The sequence below is a fragment of the Xenia sp. Carnegie-2017 genome, unplaced genomic scaffold (assembly GCF_021976095.1).
Source record: "Xenia sp. Carnegie-2017 unplaced genomic scaffold, XeniaSp_v1 HiC_scaffold_24, whole genome shotgun sequence".
NCBI classification, from domain to species: Eukaryota; Metazoa; Cnidaria; class Anthozoa; order Malacalcyonacea; family Xeniidae; genus Xenia; species Xenia sp. Carnegie-2017.
Genome location: NW_025813487.1, coordinates 13,570,051 through 13,587,940, shown reverse-complemented (window position 1 = coordinate 13,587,940; position 17,890 = coordinate 13,570,051). Strand labels below are relative to the sequence as shown.

The 17,890-nt window shown below is 32.9% G+C and overlaps 2 protein-coding genes and 2 long non-coding RNA genes across 5 annotated transcripts in view; all 4 read left to right on the top strand.

Annotated features, from left to right (window-relative positions):
- Positions 1-14,796, top strand: part of LOC124451845 — a 40,105-nt gene extending 25,309 nt beyond the window's left edge. Inside the window, exon 5 of one of the 2 annotated variants that reach the window (XR_006950700.1) lies at positions 14,354-14,796. The gene's annotated coding sequence lies outside the window, so the exon portion shown is untranslated. Of the gene's footprint in view, positions 1-6,688; positions 6,967-14,353 lie in introns of those variants that run through there. The other variant, XR_006950699.1, reaches the window with a different exon arrangement.
- LOC124452196 overlaps positions 9,523-17,890 on the top strand; it is a 29,834-nt gene continuing 21,466 nt past the window's right edge. The window contains exon 1 of the mRNA XM_047002780.1: positions 9,523-9,877. Within this exon, the coding sequence (XP_046858736.1) occupies positions 9,643-9,877 (235 nt within the window). The 5' untranslated portion in view covers positions 9,523-9,642. The remainder of the gene's footprint in view (positions 9,878-17,890) is intronic.
- Positions 16,155-16,639, top strand: LOC124451862. Its single transcript, XR_006950718.1, has 2 exons — positions 16,155-16,271; positions 16,561-16,639. It is a non-coding gene; the product is annotated as an uncharacterized LOC124451862 (long non-coding RNA).
- On the top strand, positions 16,730-17,824 carry LOC124451858. The gene is made up of 4 exons (XR_006950714.1): positions 16,730-16,871; positions 17,108-17,397; positions 17,466-17,541; positions 17,804-17,824. It is a non-coding gene; the product is annotated as an uncharacterized LOC124451858 (long non-coding RNA).

Genomic DNA, 17,890 nt, shown 5'->3' with positions numbered 1-17,890 from the left:
AAGCCTGGCACTAGCTACAAAATATTTCAGCGTATTTTCATAAATGATCAGGTGCGACCATTTATTTACGTTTTCATCAGCATTGATTGCTGCAATTTTATTCAAATATAAATGTTCACTTCGTTTCAGGGTGATTATTATTCCACTGACTGGAGTCCAGTGGCAGCAACTGCCAAAAGCACAAGTCTTCAGGTTTGTGTTTGCTTTCAATAGCATAAGGAAGTTTATCGATGTCTAAAGTGCAATGATTCAAGATCTTTGCAAATTTCAGTATAGTAAAATGCCTGAAAATTTTTAACGATGAATATAGATTTTGTTTGATGATACAACCGATTTAATTCCTACAAATAACTGCCTTAGTGATTTTGTGTACCTCTTCTCTAATTTCATTGCGTTCCAAACCTAATTTATACCATAAATAAATCATGAATAGTTAACAGGGATGAATACATGAGGTGTGAGAGCGGTTACACCCTCAGCTTTAAAAAATGATCGCTGAAAGACAATATTTGTTGGTAATGTTATGATTTGTTATTCAATTTTATCTTGTAGACGGTGGAAAAATTGGAGCCATTGCTGGTGCAGTTGTAGCTGCAATTTTGCTCATTATTTTTGTCATATTGGTCATTCTTTTTGTTAGGATCAATTCAAACTCTGCTACAGTGCAGTGAACTGCGTATTGTAGTTATTTGACGGCTACTAAAAGTTCTCAAAAATGGGGGAAGTTGAATTTTTTTCGCGAAATTATTAGACGTTTTCTGAAATTTAACGTACTATAGAAGAATATGATTAAGCATAGAATTTTATTTCCTTTTTAACTATAAGAGTGAACGAGAGTGAATGATTCTGAAGAGTATTTGAAAACAATTTGGAACATAACAACAATTTTTAGGCTAAGGATGTAGTCAATATTTGAGTCAATGGAATATATATGAATATGTACACACTGTCATCTCATTAATTTACCTGACGTAAGAAACAAGAAGTTTTAGTGGATGGAGTTTACTTTGTTACCAACTATATTTGTGTTAGTATAATGTTGCTGTTCTTGTTCTTTCCTGTTTTTGCCTATTATCCCCATTATAATGTTCATTTTAAACTCATCCAAAGTTATCGAGTTAATTGAATTTTCTGATAATTTGATTGCTAGAGTGCTAGGAGCATTATGTTTGGCTGTAGACTAGAGATCAACGAAAAAAAAGAAATGGGTTTGAAGCTACCAGACAAGATTTTACAAAACAAGAAAAATGCATATGATCTCCCAACACGTCCTTCTCTCCTATAGTTTTTTGTCAACCCCTCTCCTTGTTTTTCAACACTGGCCGGAACACCCACCAAAAGACTGATCTAGGTAGTCGGTACTAAACTTCCGCAACATTAAACCCGTTTAAAATTTATATTTGCGTTCGAATTATGTTTGAATTATGAGTAAAATATCAAATTGTTACAAATACAGAAGTACAGAATATCATTCAGAGATTCTCGACTCTAGATATGAAAAATATAGCCAACCCTATCACGAGTTTCTCCGATTCATTAGTTTTATTAGTTGGAACACACACCAACGATTATGATGTATGAGCTTTCACTTCCTAAGAATATGAGCAGACGAACCCCAAGTAAAACAGTTTCTTCTCGTCATGTAATATCAAGTAGTCTATTGATATCTTCAAGTAATCACGTGTTATTTATAGTTCAGTTGCTTTTTGTCCGCCTCCTGCTCACTTAATGTTTATTAAGTTCATCTTTGTCATTCATTTATATCCTATAAACGGTAGAAATGATGGTGCTTTTACTGGTGCAGTTGCTGCTCCGGGTTGGTTTTTATTCTTGTCGTATTGGCTGTTCGTTAGGATCAATCTAAACTCTTGTACTCGAACGTGCAGTAAAATGCGTGTTGAAGTTATTTAACATCTACTGACAACATTTGATGAGAGTGAATTCTTGACTTGCAATTCAGCCATGTTGGCGGTTTGATAGAAATGAATATTTTATTAGTGTTATTGTTGGCACTAGCCGACGTAGGCGAGCAACATTGTTTGGTAAATCTCAAGAGAATGGTTGCAAGTCAGAATAGTTCTGAATTGAAATTTAAATTATCAAATGCTCAAATCAAACACTCTGCGGCGACTGCTCACTTTAATGTCTTAATCTATAGGTTAGTTTATCAACCGCTTGCTTGTTCATTAAAATTATTTAACAATGATTGTAATTTGTATAGAAGTAATAAAGAACTTACCTTTTAGAAAGGAAAATTACAACTCAGTATACGTAGGCACTGGATGTACGATTTGGCATTGTGAAAGTGGATTGTATTTTGGAATCATCAGAATGTTCTAACCCACTATGAGAAAACTCAATTACTACGGTAGTTCTTACGAAGTGTCTATTTAGCTAGTTAAAGTCGCTGATATAATAACTCAAATTTTCTACCCCACAAATCTTTCGATAATCTTCCTCGTGATATAGTCGTTCATCACATGAATTTACCTAACGTGAGAAACAAGGAGTTTTAGTGGATGGAGTTGATTTTGTTAGTGTTAATAAGATGGTGCTGTTATTGTCCTTTCCTTTTTTGCTTTATATCGTCATGATATTATTCATTTTAAACATTCAAAATGATCGGGTAAATTAAATTTCCTTAATGGTTTTACTGCAAATGCTAGTTAACGTTGTGCTTCGGCTTAGATTGGTGATTAACAGAAAAGAAGACATGGCTTTGAAGCAATGACGCAAAATTTTACAAGATGTACAAATCATGAAGCGCAATTGCCTAACTGGTTTCAATTTTTGGCTTATGCTTACATTCCAGTTATTTAAATATTGAGTTCACTGGTTCAATGATGTCATGCAATATGGCGGATAGTAAGAATTTGGATAGTCTTGTGGTTACGGACGAAATTTTGTCATTTAAAAGGTATTGAATTCCTTTTCAATATTAATTGTCAGTTCTTAAATATTTCATTACATTTTTTTCACTTTGTACTTCGTTGGCGTTAAGTTGACCTTTTGAAATTGACAATCATTAGTCACCATGTTTTGAGACAAAGCCGAATAACAAAGACTCAGCAGACGGCAAAATATTCTCCATGCCAGTATTTGTGTACTATTCGTATTTTTCCTTTTATTTTTTGCTGGTGCGGCATCGAATTAAATTAGAATTATACGTTGTAGTTTCTCTAAATTACATTTATACGAATAAATTAGAAAACCAAGAATCACAGGCAATTTGATATGTAGATCAAAAAGCTTTTGGTATGATCTGTGGTTTTATATTTGATGTCTTCAAGAAGTGAATCTTAGAGTTGAATTCCAGATATCAAAATTGTGAGTCGCCTTATCAGATATGATCAATGTAAAAAGTTTTAATATATTTTTGTCTGGTGATTAGTGTCCTTTAAAAGTGATCTGATGTTGAAACTTAAGTCATTATGTGTTCCAGTCTTAGTGTGGAGTGATTTTTTGTATAATTACAATGGTTGTATAGCTGTATATAAAATTAAAGTCAAAGTAATCCAGTCCAGTATCTTCATTCCATACTAGTTACTTTTATAATTGTGTGAAGATAGTATTTTTAGCAACTGGTCTTTTGATACTTCTTTGTTGTGCTTTTACACCATTTGTTCATCATTAAAGAAGATTCAACATTCAATTACAGGCTTCGACATACCTGCAATAAAACAATAAAATATTCATTATCTTAAAGGAAAAATCAGAAACGCGTGCCTACAATCAATACGTTTCTATAAGAGAAAAGTCAGAATCATTGGGATAAAAGAAATTTCTATAAACATATTTAAATCTTTGCTTTAAATAATTGGTTGCAAATAAATCAATACACTTCTCTTTCATACAAAGTTCATATGTATATGTTTATGCAGTAGCGTAGTCAGTCTGACTTTACTCTCGCTATGCAAATATTTTTTTGCATTTAATAAATACGACGAGTTGTTTTAAAATAAATGTGTTTCAACATCTTATGATTGCATCTTCAGTATAATAAGAATATTATGTATATGCATGATAATTTTATATAAGAGTAATATGATGCAGTGATACAATTATCAGTAGATTATAAATATTAAAATGAAATACTGGTTGGAACTAATTTATGAGTGTAATTACAGGCGGAATATAGTGTTAAAACGAAAACGTGAACGTTGAGATTACGATTAGTTTTGTTATTGTGAAATGCTTCTTTTAAAAACCCCGTCGTATTTATTAAATGCGCAATATCAATAGTGTTTTACGCAGTTGCAGCAAATATTTTGTGTTTACTGACCGTAAGAACAATAGATTTCTAAAGAATGTCTTTATGAGTAAATGATTTGTTACATTTATTTATTTTTTGTTTCTTAGGATATTAAAAAAGGTCGTATGGTCCGTGATTCATGACATATCGTGGCCGGTTCATGATGTTTCTAAAGATGTTCACAGTATGGTGGAAATTTTATCTAAAGTTGAACATTCACAAAGAGCTGCTGATGTAAATAGACCTGTCATTGTTATATGCAGGTAAAACACGTGTGACTCAAATATTAGCAAGTGATTAACCTCGTCGCTCTCGTGGTTATAATTTGGCGGTTTAAGGTCTAAGTGAAGATCTCTACAAGAATTTTGCAACAAACACAAAATATTTATTTTCTTAATCCAGTGACGGAGCAGGTCACTGTGGTACCTATATTGCTATCTCAAATCTTGTCGACCGAGTCAAAACTGTCCAAGCGATTAATGCGTTCCAATGCATCAAGCTGATCCAGAATAGACGCCACAGTTCGTTGAAACAGCGGTAAGCTTGTCTTTATTATTCTCTTGAAGCCCCAATTGCATCAACACCCAGCGCTATTTTCATTAATGGACTATGCAGCCACTACAAAATAGACCATAAAAATTTTTATTATTGAATTCATGTTTGAAAGGGATTTTGATGTTTACCAACACTTTGACACATTTATGATTAGGGTTGGGTGATATTTCGATAAATCGATTTATCGAAGTTATTGTCATGCTTGATGACTATCATGAGATTGCTTTGCCTGTATCTACATTTAGCTTTATAGAACTCAAATGATTCTTTTTATTTCCGGAAAACGTAGCTCAAACATAAATTTACCAAATTAATACGATATAGTAAAGTACAACAGCTAGACTAAATCACTGATATTTATGTATTGATGCGCTAAACAATGAAATTGCATGCTTTGCTTGCGCTGTGTGTCCGCTGCATTTGTATCATCCGGTAACTGTTATTGAATATTGAGTAACTATCATAAAACTTTAGTTACTTTGTTGATTATGTTTAGCTCATTTTATTGATCAAAATTTAAAAACAATGTGGTGCATTTTGTTATCGTATTTATCGCGATATTATTGAATATCGTGATAATTTCCTAAAAAATAATCATGAGCTGATTTTTTTTGATAATCGTCCAACGCTATTTATGATCATCCTATGTTGTATGGAAGTTACCGAATTTCTTCTGTAAATATCGTGCTTGTATTCGAACTTTGCTCTCAGTAACGTATCATACCCTCATATTTGGTTGTGCTTTGTAAATCATCTGCATTGTTTCTTTAGAAATCTGTTGTTTTAATACAGTTAGTAAAGATTATTTATATAGCAAGACAAATTTGCAGGCTTTCTATGTTAATTGGTGCACGGTTGTTTTCGTTGCAGGGCTTGACATTTGGTTACCTGCAAGGGAAAATTTTCCCAAATGCTTCGAAAATCTGGTCTGTAAGGACGTGTGGCTTAACCCACGTACGAGGCATTGCAGCTGCGTTCCGTTTATCGCAAACGTTCACTAGCCTCACGTGTGTATATTTCATCAAATCTTTGTTTTCGAAAATCTTTTTCAAATCTTTGAAAGTTTTTTACAAATCTTTAAAACCTTTAAAATGTTTTACAAACTTTTGTTTAGCCTTTGAAAATTTTTGTTTTACTTGAATCTACGAGATAGTTACTCATCAAAAAAGGCTTTCTTTCCCGCGTATTTGACCAAATAACACGTCGCTTCCTCGACAACACCTTTTTCCCCAAACCTCCCGTCATTACTGCTCACAAAAAATCCATCTACTTCTGTCTTTTTTTCACAGGTATGCATTCCATTCAAATACACACATAAATAAATCGCCTTCGTGCTGCCGCTTTTCCGCATGTACTAATGAAATTTGTTTTCCACCTTTCTTAACGTATATTTTCTTTCTCCTCTTTAAGGAAAAAGTTCTCAAACCTCAGAGATTGGATGTTGTGTGTTCATTAAAGTGTCATAGCTGTACGTATTGTATGTGGGTCAAATCACACGTCATTTACACATCGGATTTTCGTAGCACATGAGAATATCTCCATTTGAAGGTAACAAAACCTCACGCCTTGCGTTATCGAGCATTTTTGCTAACATAAACATGTCTGGAGATACCCCCAACATGGACGATTTTGAAAGAATTTCCTCTTCTCACGATTCATACAAACTCTCCCTTAATGAGAACCTCATAGTCAATAGCTAAAAGTCTTCACTTATCGACAGTATAGTAAAAATACAGTAGAGCAAGTCCATTGAATTTTTTGTGCTACGTATATCTCATTGCGCGTATGATTACTATATTGGAAGCTAGTAAATTGATTTTTTTTGAGTAATAGGAGTGCTGAGCTGGCTAACGGCAGTCTGTTATCTAATTATATGTACAGCAGAAAGTTTCTCAGCAAAGTGGACCTTTGGTATGTTTCCTTTACTATGGCTTAACATCTGTCCAAGGCAGTTCTATTCAACTCTTTTAATTTCACTATATTTTGCTTCCCAACTTCGTAATTTATATAATCTATTTGACACCGTCTCATTTTGTATTCTAACACCTTATGTAAATATGATTAATTCTCATAACATCCTATTAAGCATGCAATGCTACCCAACCTTCCGATTTGTTAAATACGGCCCTATAATGCAGCGGATGTTGAGTTTTATTTTATGTTTTTCTACGTGTTTCTGTGCACCTGTTCACTTCAGAAATGTTTTATTATTGATGAGGAATATTTACTATAAACGTCCCTAATGAATATTTTGATGAGAAAATACGTCAGTAAAGGTCCCTGGGATAACAAGAGGCCACCATGTTATTACATAGTTAAATGTTGTTAATGACTTAATGTTGACAATGACCATATATAGTCTCTCAGATCTATAACAATTCAAACCAGCGGTTAATAACAGGTAATTTTAGAAACAAATCTAAACAAATGTTGAAAAACAAACAGCAAAAAATTTGAAAACAAAAAGAAAACAGGAGAGAATGCCAACTTTACAAAACAGCGAGGACAAAAAAGTAAAGAAAGGCTTCGTTTCTGTTTAAATAATACTTTACAATAAACCTTTTATTAACTTGTTTATTCGCTCTTCGAGCCTGCGAGGTCTGCACATAAAGAATTAAATGATCCGAATTTCTCTTTAAAGAATTTGCGATTGCTTAGTAAGGGACTTAAGGGACTTATTATACAACTAACTTTAACACGGTATTTCAAAATTTATGTGTTTCTACATGCTTTTCCTTCCACCTGTTCACATCAAAACGTAGGCTTAACAACAACACTTTACAGCTAATTAACATAGCTAAGTTACGAAGAAAATTGTGAAAATTGCCTAAATTGAAATGATCCTTGCTTGTTGTAGTAGACTTTGATAATATCCAACAGAGTGGCTGTCCAATGCATCAACTAGAAGTTTGCTTTTTACCAAATTAAAATTAATGTTGAAATGTTAAATTGTTGTTCTTAATTCTTTACCGCTGAACCCAATCACTTAAACCATTTTCCATTCATAAGTCATTATTCTTTGATGCATTATTTTTTTGCCATTTCTCATTGTATTTGTGCTGCTGTCGTCTTGTGAACAAAGAGTTGTAATAAATAAAAAAAGCTGGTTTCATGTTGTAAATTTTACTGTATAGTTCGGTTCGACACAAATTGTTGTATTTGGGTTACAATTTTTACCAATGAATGTTAGCAAAATTAAATTTACTGTTAACAAAGTTGATATTTAAGAACTTAAAATACGCAATGGGAACAATATCATTTTTTGTCATTTAGCACTTGAAGTCATTAACCTGTTTTGCCGTGTTCACCCAGTTTAGATGCATTATTTTGCTTCGGCGCTTTGTCTAAACAGAGGTAAAATATCAAAACTTATCTTCTATAACATTGCTTCGTCAACCAATGTATGTATCTTAATTTTCTTTGTTTCCAAATTTTCTAAACATTTAAAGTATTATTGTTGATTCGTAAAGGGTAGGATTTGAGGCAAAACAAATTCAATAAAATGTTAAATAATTGGGGCAGTGGCATAAGTGCATGATTATATATTCACAATTCACGCTACTCCACACTGAAGGAAACAGCTTTGGCCAGCAGTTACAAGTAAAACTTTGCGAAAACCACAACTCTATTGTTTACCATGACTTGTATGAATATTCATTTTCTCTGTTTGTTTAAGGTGTATTTCTGCAGTTGCCTTTTGCGTTTTCAAACAAAGACGTAAAGACAATAAAAGAACAAAAGGTAAGATGTAATAAATTACGTTGGCTACAGTTGATGGTAAAACGAATGTTTGTTTATCCTCGTTGCTTTGTTAGCATTTAATATAGAGCAATTTTTTCCTTTGACAGAGTTTAGCAGCTTACATAATGCCGGCCTTCCCTCGAAATATTGTGGTTTTCAAAGGCTAAATACATCAACTATTAAGCGTTTTCATAGATCAGAATTGAGTCAATTTTTTTCATAATTCCGTGGAAATTGCATGCAATCCAGGAATAGGCGTATTGTTTCATTGTTGATGAGGATATTTAGTCTAAACGTCCCTATTGATTGTACTGACGAGGAATATTTAGTCTAAACGTCCCTAATGAATACTTTGATGAGGAAATATGTCAGTAAACGTCCCTGTGATAGCAAGAGGCCACCATGTTATTACATAGTTAAATAATGTTAATGACCTAATGTTGACAATGACCATATACAGTCTCTCAGATCTATAATAATTCAAACCAGCGATTCATAACAGGTAATTTTACAAACAAATCTAAACAAATTTCGAAAAACAAACAGCAAAAAATTTGAAAACAAAAAGAAAACAGGAGAGAATGCCAACTTTTACAAAACAGCGAGGACAAAAAAGTAAAGAAAGGCTTCGTTTCAGTTTAAATATTACTTTATAATAAACCTTTTATTAACTTGTTTATTCGCTCTTCGAGCCTGCGAGGTAATAACCTCTTAGACTGAACCGAGTAAGAAGAATAAAGCATAAATTTAAAGTTAACCAAGTTTCATTATTTAAAAAAAATTATAACCACGTACCTATATAATAGCTACAGTGGCTACCAATAAGAGAGCCATCATGCAGCCATATGAGACTAACTCGATCTATTTCTGAACAGTTTTTCTCGCTACACAATTTTGCTGAAATGACTTTTTTAGATAATGCTCATATATTGCTCAAAAATACGTTTTGATCGTGATCTGCTTGCATCACAGATATAATTGTGACGTAGTCATTGTCGATCTAAATATAAATTTAAAGTCTTCTGTGATAACGTACATACATCCAACAATCAATTATAATTTAGAGCTTTACTGTATATCCTTGGATCTATGCAATGATGAGTTTAATGATATGGTGGTTATTGTGGCTGTTATTTGGTCAAGGGTTCACAATGAAAATGGGTTGGAATGAAGAACTTGAGTTTTGTGAGGAAGAATGGAAGAAATTTGTGGAGGACAAAATTGAAATCGATTCGAAATGCAACAATACTCGTACACGTTGTTGTGTTGAGGAGAAGAAATATCTTTTGGAGCGATTTAAAATGTTTAGTGAAATATGTCCACTCGAAGGTAAAGTAAACAACAGTTCAGTTTACACTAAGTACAAAACATCGACTGGAAATGTACTTGGCAAACAATCACAACACTTATATTACTGAGGTACTGTTTAATTTAAATATGTAATTGAAACCGTGTTCTTAGAAAGTGCAATAAAGTAAGGTACCTAAAGTAAATGGTTTGAACCCGTAAGGTACATGCTAAAGTACTCAACTGATTTGGATACACTAGCTTCACAGCATTGACGCAGAATAATATCTCGTTCATTGTTTCTCTGTCTAGATACAAAAGCAAAGTAATATGACAGTATAGTCAAAAAAAATATATATATATGCAGTTATATAATAAAGTCTGTATAGTTATTGTCTATTTGGGTTTAAGGAGGACTTTCAATTCAATGTGAATAGTATGTAATATTTTGTGGCCAAATGAGTGTCACTTTCTACTTGTTCTTTTTCTCTGGACAACCAGTTAAAGATAACTTAATTTTTTGTTAGGGACATGTGGATATAGCCCGATTACTTCGAACATTACTACTACATTGCATCGTTGGGTACTTGCAAATTGGAAAGAACCAGAAGACTTCACGTGTTCACATAAGTACATAAATGAAAGAATAGAAAAGTCATATTATAAACCTTCTGTTTGGTTTGGAATCGGACAACACAAAATCCCTTACCAGTATGTTTTATACGGTGGAAAAAATCACACCTGTTATGTTGTCGTCAACGTGAACCTAAAACCACAAGGTACGTGCAAGGGCAGTTCATTTTAGTTTCTCCTGTGTCAGTTTAATTTATAGTACACCAATGTGATTGTAATGCTTCATATTCAACTTCGCTCAAATCCATACGACACTTTGACCTATATTTAATTCATCATGTACGTATACTCTTAAGTCAATTTCTTTGCAGTTGCAAAGCCAATAGAATACACCCCGGAACAGCCAAACATGTTTAATTCGTCATACATATATTATAATGTAAACCTGTAAAAGAGTAAAAGCTCAATTCAAGAGCGTGTCTTGGTTATTTTTGGGTTTATTGATTTTATTCATTAACGATCACGTTGGAAGATTTTGGTTGTTTGTTAATGGGTGTGAGGGTTAGGGTTAAGATGTTCATATATTGATCTGTGCTAGTTAAGCTTTATTATTATAATACAACGGTGATGCAATCTCGATTGTGATTGTCTAAAAGCCTTCAAATAATTGTCAATACACTATCACCTAGAAAACATTGAAAATTACCTGTAGGTGACGAATTTTCTTTATGAGACAACTGTATATACAAGAAATATTTTGGTAGAATCTTCATCGAGACTTTCAAGTGTTTTACTCTGCTCAAATTATCGGGAATATAGACAAAAACACCGAAAGTGTTAAACTGTTTGTCAGAGAGTTTTCATCGCGTATTTACAGGAAATAGACGAAAGCGAACCGCAAAATTTTCAATCAGACTGCAGTCAGCGCTATCCCCTCAGATTTGCTTCGGTAGATATCCAATTGACCTCGGTCTGAATATTCTTTTATATCATGCTCAACTTAATCCAAAAATTGTTAAATATTTTTAACGGGAGAATGTTCTTATATCACTTCAGTAGAAATAAATTTCGTTGTATATTAACCCTCTGTATAATATCCCTGTACATATTTGTATGCATCTCTCCTCTGCATGTATAAACCTTTATAAACCCGTAAAAAAGCCTCACGATTTTGTATAAGCCCTGGCATGATATTTATTTAAATTGTTTGGAATTTTAAATTGTGCAACTCTGGTATTCTTATTATCAAGAGCACTATTTCACAGCACAACTTAAATGAACTCCACCAAAAGGAGTGTACAGCTTACAGAGTTCACAATTCAGTTTTACATTGAATTATATATTCCTTGTCTTAAACTTTGAATAATACTAACCTAAATCATCAACTTTTTCTGGGCACAAATTTGTATAAGTGCTTAGATAAACTTCCTTTTCATCAAAAACGAAAGTCATGGGAGTTTATACAGTTGAAAAATCAGGTTCAGCAAACAATCTTAAATTATTTCAAATATTTCAATTGCGTAAATAAACCATAATTCTCCCTTTTCCATCGTAACAGACCGTGCGCCGTGAAATTTTTATTAATTAATTTTTTACACTTTTCAACTTGGTTTTAAAACTTTTCAGTCTCCATGCCATTGAACTAAAATACATGTAACGCTACATCAAGCATATAATTGAACCATATTTTACGCTACACACGCGAGATTTTACCCAAGACACAATCGTTTAGTGTTTCGAGTTCCTCTCGCGGAGTAAAAATTGATTGACTACACACTCGTGTCTGGGTAAAGTCTTGTGTGTCTGGGGTAAAATGACGGCTTTAAAAAATTATTAGGGTTTTGTATTACAGGTAGCGTTCCATGTATTTTAGCTCAATGCTCCATGCTGGATGCCTTAAAGTCTTGCATATGCCATTATTTATAAAATGACTCTCAACAGCAATTGGTTTATTTAATTCTTTAGAAAGGTTGAATTTCAAGATGACATTTTTTTGGAGTGTTTTTTCCTATATTGATAGAATTCAGTATGCTAAATTATTTTTCATAAAGTCATATTATTTTTATATATATATTTTGTAGAGTGTGGTATTTTCAATCAATTTTATCATGTATCATTGTCCTTTTTCAGATATGAATGGATTTTTCATCAAACATGTTCAGTCAGGAGAGTGTGTTGTGGATGATTTACCCTCTACCGTATTGTATACAATGAATTGTTTTGAGGGGTCAACTTATTTTAAATTTTTACAATCTGGCTCCATCAATAGGTCGAATACAACAAGGTGTCTTGTGAGAAATGAAATTTTTGTGGACTTATCTGATGGAAATTTTAATGGAGAATGCGGAGCCATCAATGCCATAACCCAAACAAATTGGGGTGGTCTATTCTATTCACGCTATAATAAATGCATATTTGTTTCAGAAGATTATTCCTACTTGCGACTGGCTAATTGTAAAAAAGAAGAAAATCAGCGATTCAATTTTGGCAAGTGAGAATATTCATCCAGTTAGCGTATATATACTTAAACTCTAATTAAAAGCTACTGCAAGGCAGCAGATATAAGAATGGCGCAAGTGAAGTCACTGCCATCACACACTTTATTTTTATCAAATCAAGTTTTATTTTACAGTAATTGACAAATAAGCTTGTATAGATATGAATTTACTTATTTTTTGTGTGTCTTTAATAGGCTCAGTAACATGTGATGGAAAAAATATATCGGACGTTAGTTGTTCTAATAATCAATATATGGTGATAAAAGTTGCAGAATATCGTGGATTGAGAAAAGGAAGCATTTGTGGCTGGAGTTTTGATTACAATTGTAGTGTCGATGTAACATGTGACCTTAAAAATTACTGTGATGGTGAAAGAAAATGTAATGTAACTGTTGATGATAATCATTTCCCTTCAAATATTTGTCCTGGTTTGGAGAAATATCTTTACTTTGAATATCAATGTAACTACACAAGTATGCCATACAGAAAAATTTGCAATCGTAAGTATTATATGGGCAGATTATATTTTGCTTATTATTAAAGAGCTTCGGGACAAATTTTGACCTTAATGCGCAATGGTATGGTGCTCATTTTTATACTATGTACGTTATCAATTTAGAAAAGTTGACACAAATTTGAATTTTCGTCGGGTGTCTTCACCAGGCGTGGTTTGTTTATGCAGTTTTATCTCGTATTGTATAATTTAGTGTCTTTTATAATGTGACATTTAAACTTGTCCTAAATATTTTTCATAAGTTTAATGGTTTGGTGAATTTTGTGTTTTAGTTTGTTAATGCAAACTTTGTTCATGGAAACATATCTTCTTCCAGTCAATTTGATTTATCAAATCTATTTCTTTTAAAATCTTTTGGCCATTCTATGTAGGCCAAAAGTGACATTTAATTGCATTTGTATTCATATTTTCATGACTTCACACTACAGAATTTTTACATATACTGTATATATATACAAAGATAGATTCATTACAATTCCTATGAATTGGGAAGCTAAACGCAGCGCTCACCTATAAAAAACGGTATTTGTTCTGGTTTCATTAATGATTCACATAATCACTTAGACACATTTTGTTGTGATTCGTGTTTACAACACAAGAGAAAAGTTCTCAGTTCAACTTATTTGCCTGTAGTTCATTGTCAACTTAAAGATTAAAATCAAAACAGTGCTTACCAACTTTAAGTGTAAATCTATAAGATACTGTGTCCATCAGAATGTGGAAAACATTTCTGGTTAAGTGCTTTCAAACTAAAATTTTTTAAGTTAATGTCACCTTCTGTGTTCTTCTGATATTCAAACTCCGTGTATATATTTTATTCATGGACGAGATTTGTCATATTTATGTTCATAAAACCACTTCTAAAACACAGATTTCACTTTAAGATATGCGCCATAATCACAAATAAAGGAAAAATAATTTTGATTTGTGTAGTTATGGATGTACGCCTGTCTAAGTCGAATCTTCCAAACGAAGGTGTCGTGAATGTTATTACCAAGTATAGAAACTTCACCATTTGCAACAAAGGTCTTTTGCACAAAATAAAGATGATTATTTGTAAACAACTTGGTTATCCTACCGCAGCATCTGGGGGAGGCTCAATGTCACTATTATCTTTGATGCATCAATCGTTTATACCTGGAATTGTCAAATGTGATGCTCGAGTGAACGATTTATCTCAATGTGCTATCACTCAAAATAATGATTGCTCTCAATACTCGTACGTTACATGTAAGCATTCTCATTCAATTTTTTGAATGTATTAACGTATTGCAGGACACATTTGTATGACGTTAGAAAAAGATTTTTAGCGAAGAATTTAAGGAATGAATGTGTTACTTTTGTCTTCTCAAATTACATCTGTCTATTGTTAAGCATCATGACTTACCTCTATCATCAAGACTTACATCTGACATTGTAGTATCACTGTATTTTACGCTGACTTGGAGAATTTCACAATTTTTCTTTTACATAACAAAAGAAATATAGCATCACAAAATATAAACGATTGCTACTCTTAAATAATAAATAATTAAAACAGGATTGCTGCGAATACTGAGGATTAAATTAATTTTACTCTTGCTACTTCATTCCGTGCTTCAAAAAATGTCCAATTGTCATTCCTCTGCAATACGATTGACGTTCACTGTTTAATGGAATTTAAATCGCTACGGTATTGTTGTTATTTGACAAGATACTTACGGTTTCTTGTCATAGCTGGCTTGATTCCAACTGGAATTTAACCTTATTTAATAAAAGCATGCAAAATCAGTCGTATTCCTCCAATATATCTTGTGCTCTTTTTCTTTCTTAAGAAAACAGTTTTTAATTTTCCAATTTTACGTGAATGGAGAACAATATGAGAGTGCACCATTGCTCTCTATCAAATCAAACCAGTTCTAATGTTATAATGCATTTCAACCAAATCCTTTTCTATTTAAGGTCATGTTTGTGATAATCCTCTATTAAAAAACGCAGAAAAATTCCCAGATTCTTGGTTTACTGCCTTCCCAAAGAGTCGTAGTGCTGCTAAAGCAAGAATATCCAGTGGTAGTTCATGGTGTGCTCCTGCTGCTAATGGCAGTCATTATCTTCAACTGAATTTTCCGAGTCTTTATACAGTTAACGTTATCACTATCTTTGGAGACAGTTCAAGTTCAAGCTTTGTAACTAAATATCACTTGCAGACAAACATTGATGGTGTGAACTGGAAATCTGAAAAATCCCAGAAGGTAACAGTAGACTTATCGAATTTGTATATTATAAATTTAAAGGGAAATTTAAAAAAGGAATGAAGTTATAAACTAAGTAAACTTTTAAATTGCTATTTATATACAAACTTGTGTGCAGATGTTGATTCAGTGGTGTAGCCGGCACGCAAAATTGCTGGTTCTATGTAAATTTCAGATCATTATCATTATTCATTTCTTTAGAGATCTATTGTTTTTACAGTTAGTGAGCTCTGAGAAATTTACATATAGCACGACCAAATTTGTGGGCTAGCTACGTCACTGTGTTGATTGTCTTGGTTACTCCTGCACTACGAAGGACTCTTGCATTTGATTATAAAGTTTAAATTGTAGCTATGTGCATGATTTGAAGAGATACATAGACAATGCATAAACTACTCTCCTCTGGACAGCGTTAAACAAACCTTTCTTTTCTCTAACCTTGCTCTGCAAATACACGAAAATCTTTTTTTGTTTTATTCCAGATTTATCTAGGAAACAAAATGGTTACAATGATGCGGCTATAGAAAAGTTTTCTGGTGGCCTTAAATCCAAAGCTTTGCGAATCTTTCCATTGAAATTTGTTGGTGCACCGTGTTTACGAATTGAAATTTGTGGTGGAGGTAAGAGGTAGAAAAAATATACCAGGTTTACTTTGCACTGTAAGCACTTAATTTTCAATATATAAAGTTTTTCTCTGAGTATTAATTAAACATGAGTTAGTTGACAAAACAGAACAATTTTCCATGAAGGCTGAAGTGTTAGTTTCTTTCTCTGTTGAAATAAACTTATTGAAACAAGCCTTTTCAACATGCAGTTAAGTTTAACACGTGTTATTGGAGAAAAAGCAGAACACTTATTTCACTTAGGGCTACACATGGTTCAATTTGTAGATTTTTCTTTATCGTGCAGACTTACTCCCAGACAAACCAACAGATCTCATTGCAACCAAATCTGCATCGACGTACCTCGAGATATCATGGAAACATCCCAAAAACTGGTGTAAAACTTGGTACAAATATCTCGAATCCTCTTACAAGATATCTATTGATTTTGCTGAAGGATACTATGATTGTTTTGATAAAACTCTGGAGGTAACTGACAAAAACCGTACAACATTACGAATCTTGTTCCTTACGCAACGTATAAAGTTAATGTAACCGCTGGCAATTCTGAAGGCTTTGGTAGATCAACTACAGCTACTTTTAGAACTGCTGAAGATGGTGAGTTCATATCAGTTTTGTGTATACATATCGGCTGTTGTTGCATTGATGGTGTTATTGCCATAGACGACTTTTGAAAGCTCAAATCTTTTCTGGTCGATATTTATTTCAATCATGTTTTTTATACTGTATTATATTTAAGTTAACAATGACAGTGTACACTTGTTAGGACTTCTTTCTAAAGTGTATTTAATATTTTATATAAATCTTTAAAACAAATGTTTTATTTTGTTTAGTTCCCGAAGGTCCACCTTTAAATGTTCAAATTGTCGCCTTAAGCAGTTCATCGTTATCAGTTACGTGGGAGCCACCAGACAAGAAGAAACAAATGGAAAGATAGTCAATTACACTGTTTGTATTACACATTTGGAGAATGAAACCTGTTCAATGAAGTATATGATCGAGGAACAGCGTTTGGACATAAATAATGTGAAACCAGGGACAAAATATTATGTTCGTGTTTTAGCTTCTACAATAGTGGGATCTGGATGTTACAGCAATGTTACATGGGTATTTACAAATGGATGTAAGTTGTCTATGGTTTATGCACAGGTTTGTTTAAGATGATAAATTTATTCAAGTTTATTTATTTAGTGGCACCTGAACTGTCCACCAAGCAGATTGGAAATACGTTGACTTATTTGTTGCAAAATCCAAATTTGGAATATCGGTAACTATGTATTTTACTAGAGCAAATTATTGTAAAAAACTTAAAGGAACTTAAAAGTATTTTTGAGTTTTCGGATTCATGGCTAAGTATAGGACAGTTGGTTTCATGTGGGATCGAGGTAGTCTAAATATCTCTCTGGGAAAGCTTTGATGACTCGTCGCTTTCTTTGGCATTGCGGATGCATGCATAACATATATTTTAACCATTAACAAAAGCAGAGGTTATGCATGTATTTTAAAAATGTTTTGCCTTAAATTTGCAGATATTTCTATGTAGTCGCGATGAAAAGTTGTGACGAAGAAGAGAATAAATGTTACTTTAACTTTAACAACACAGTCTTTGTGACTTA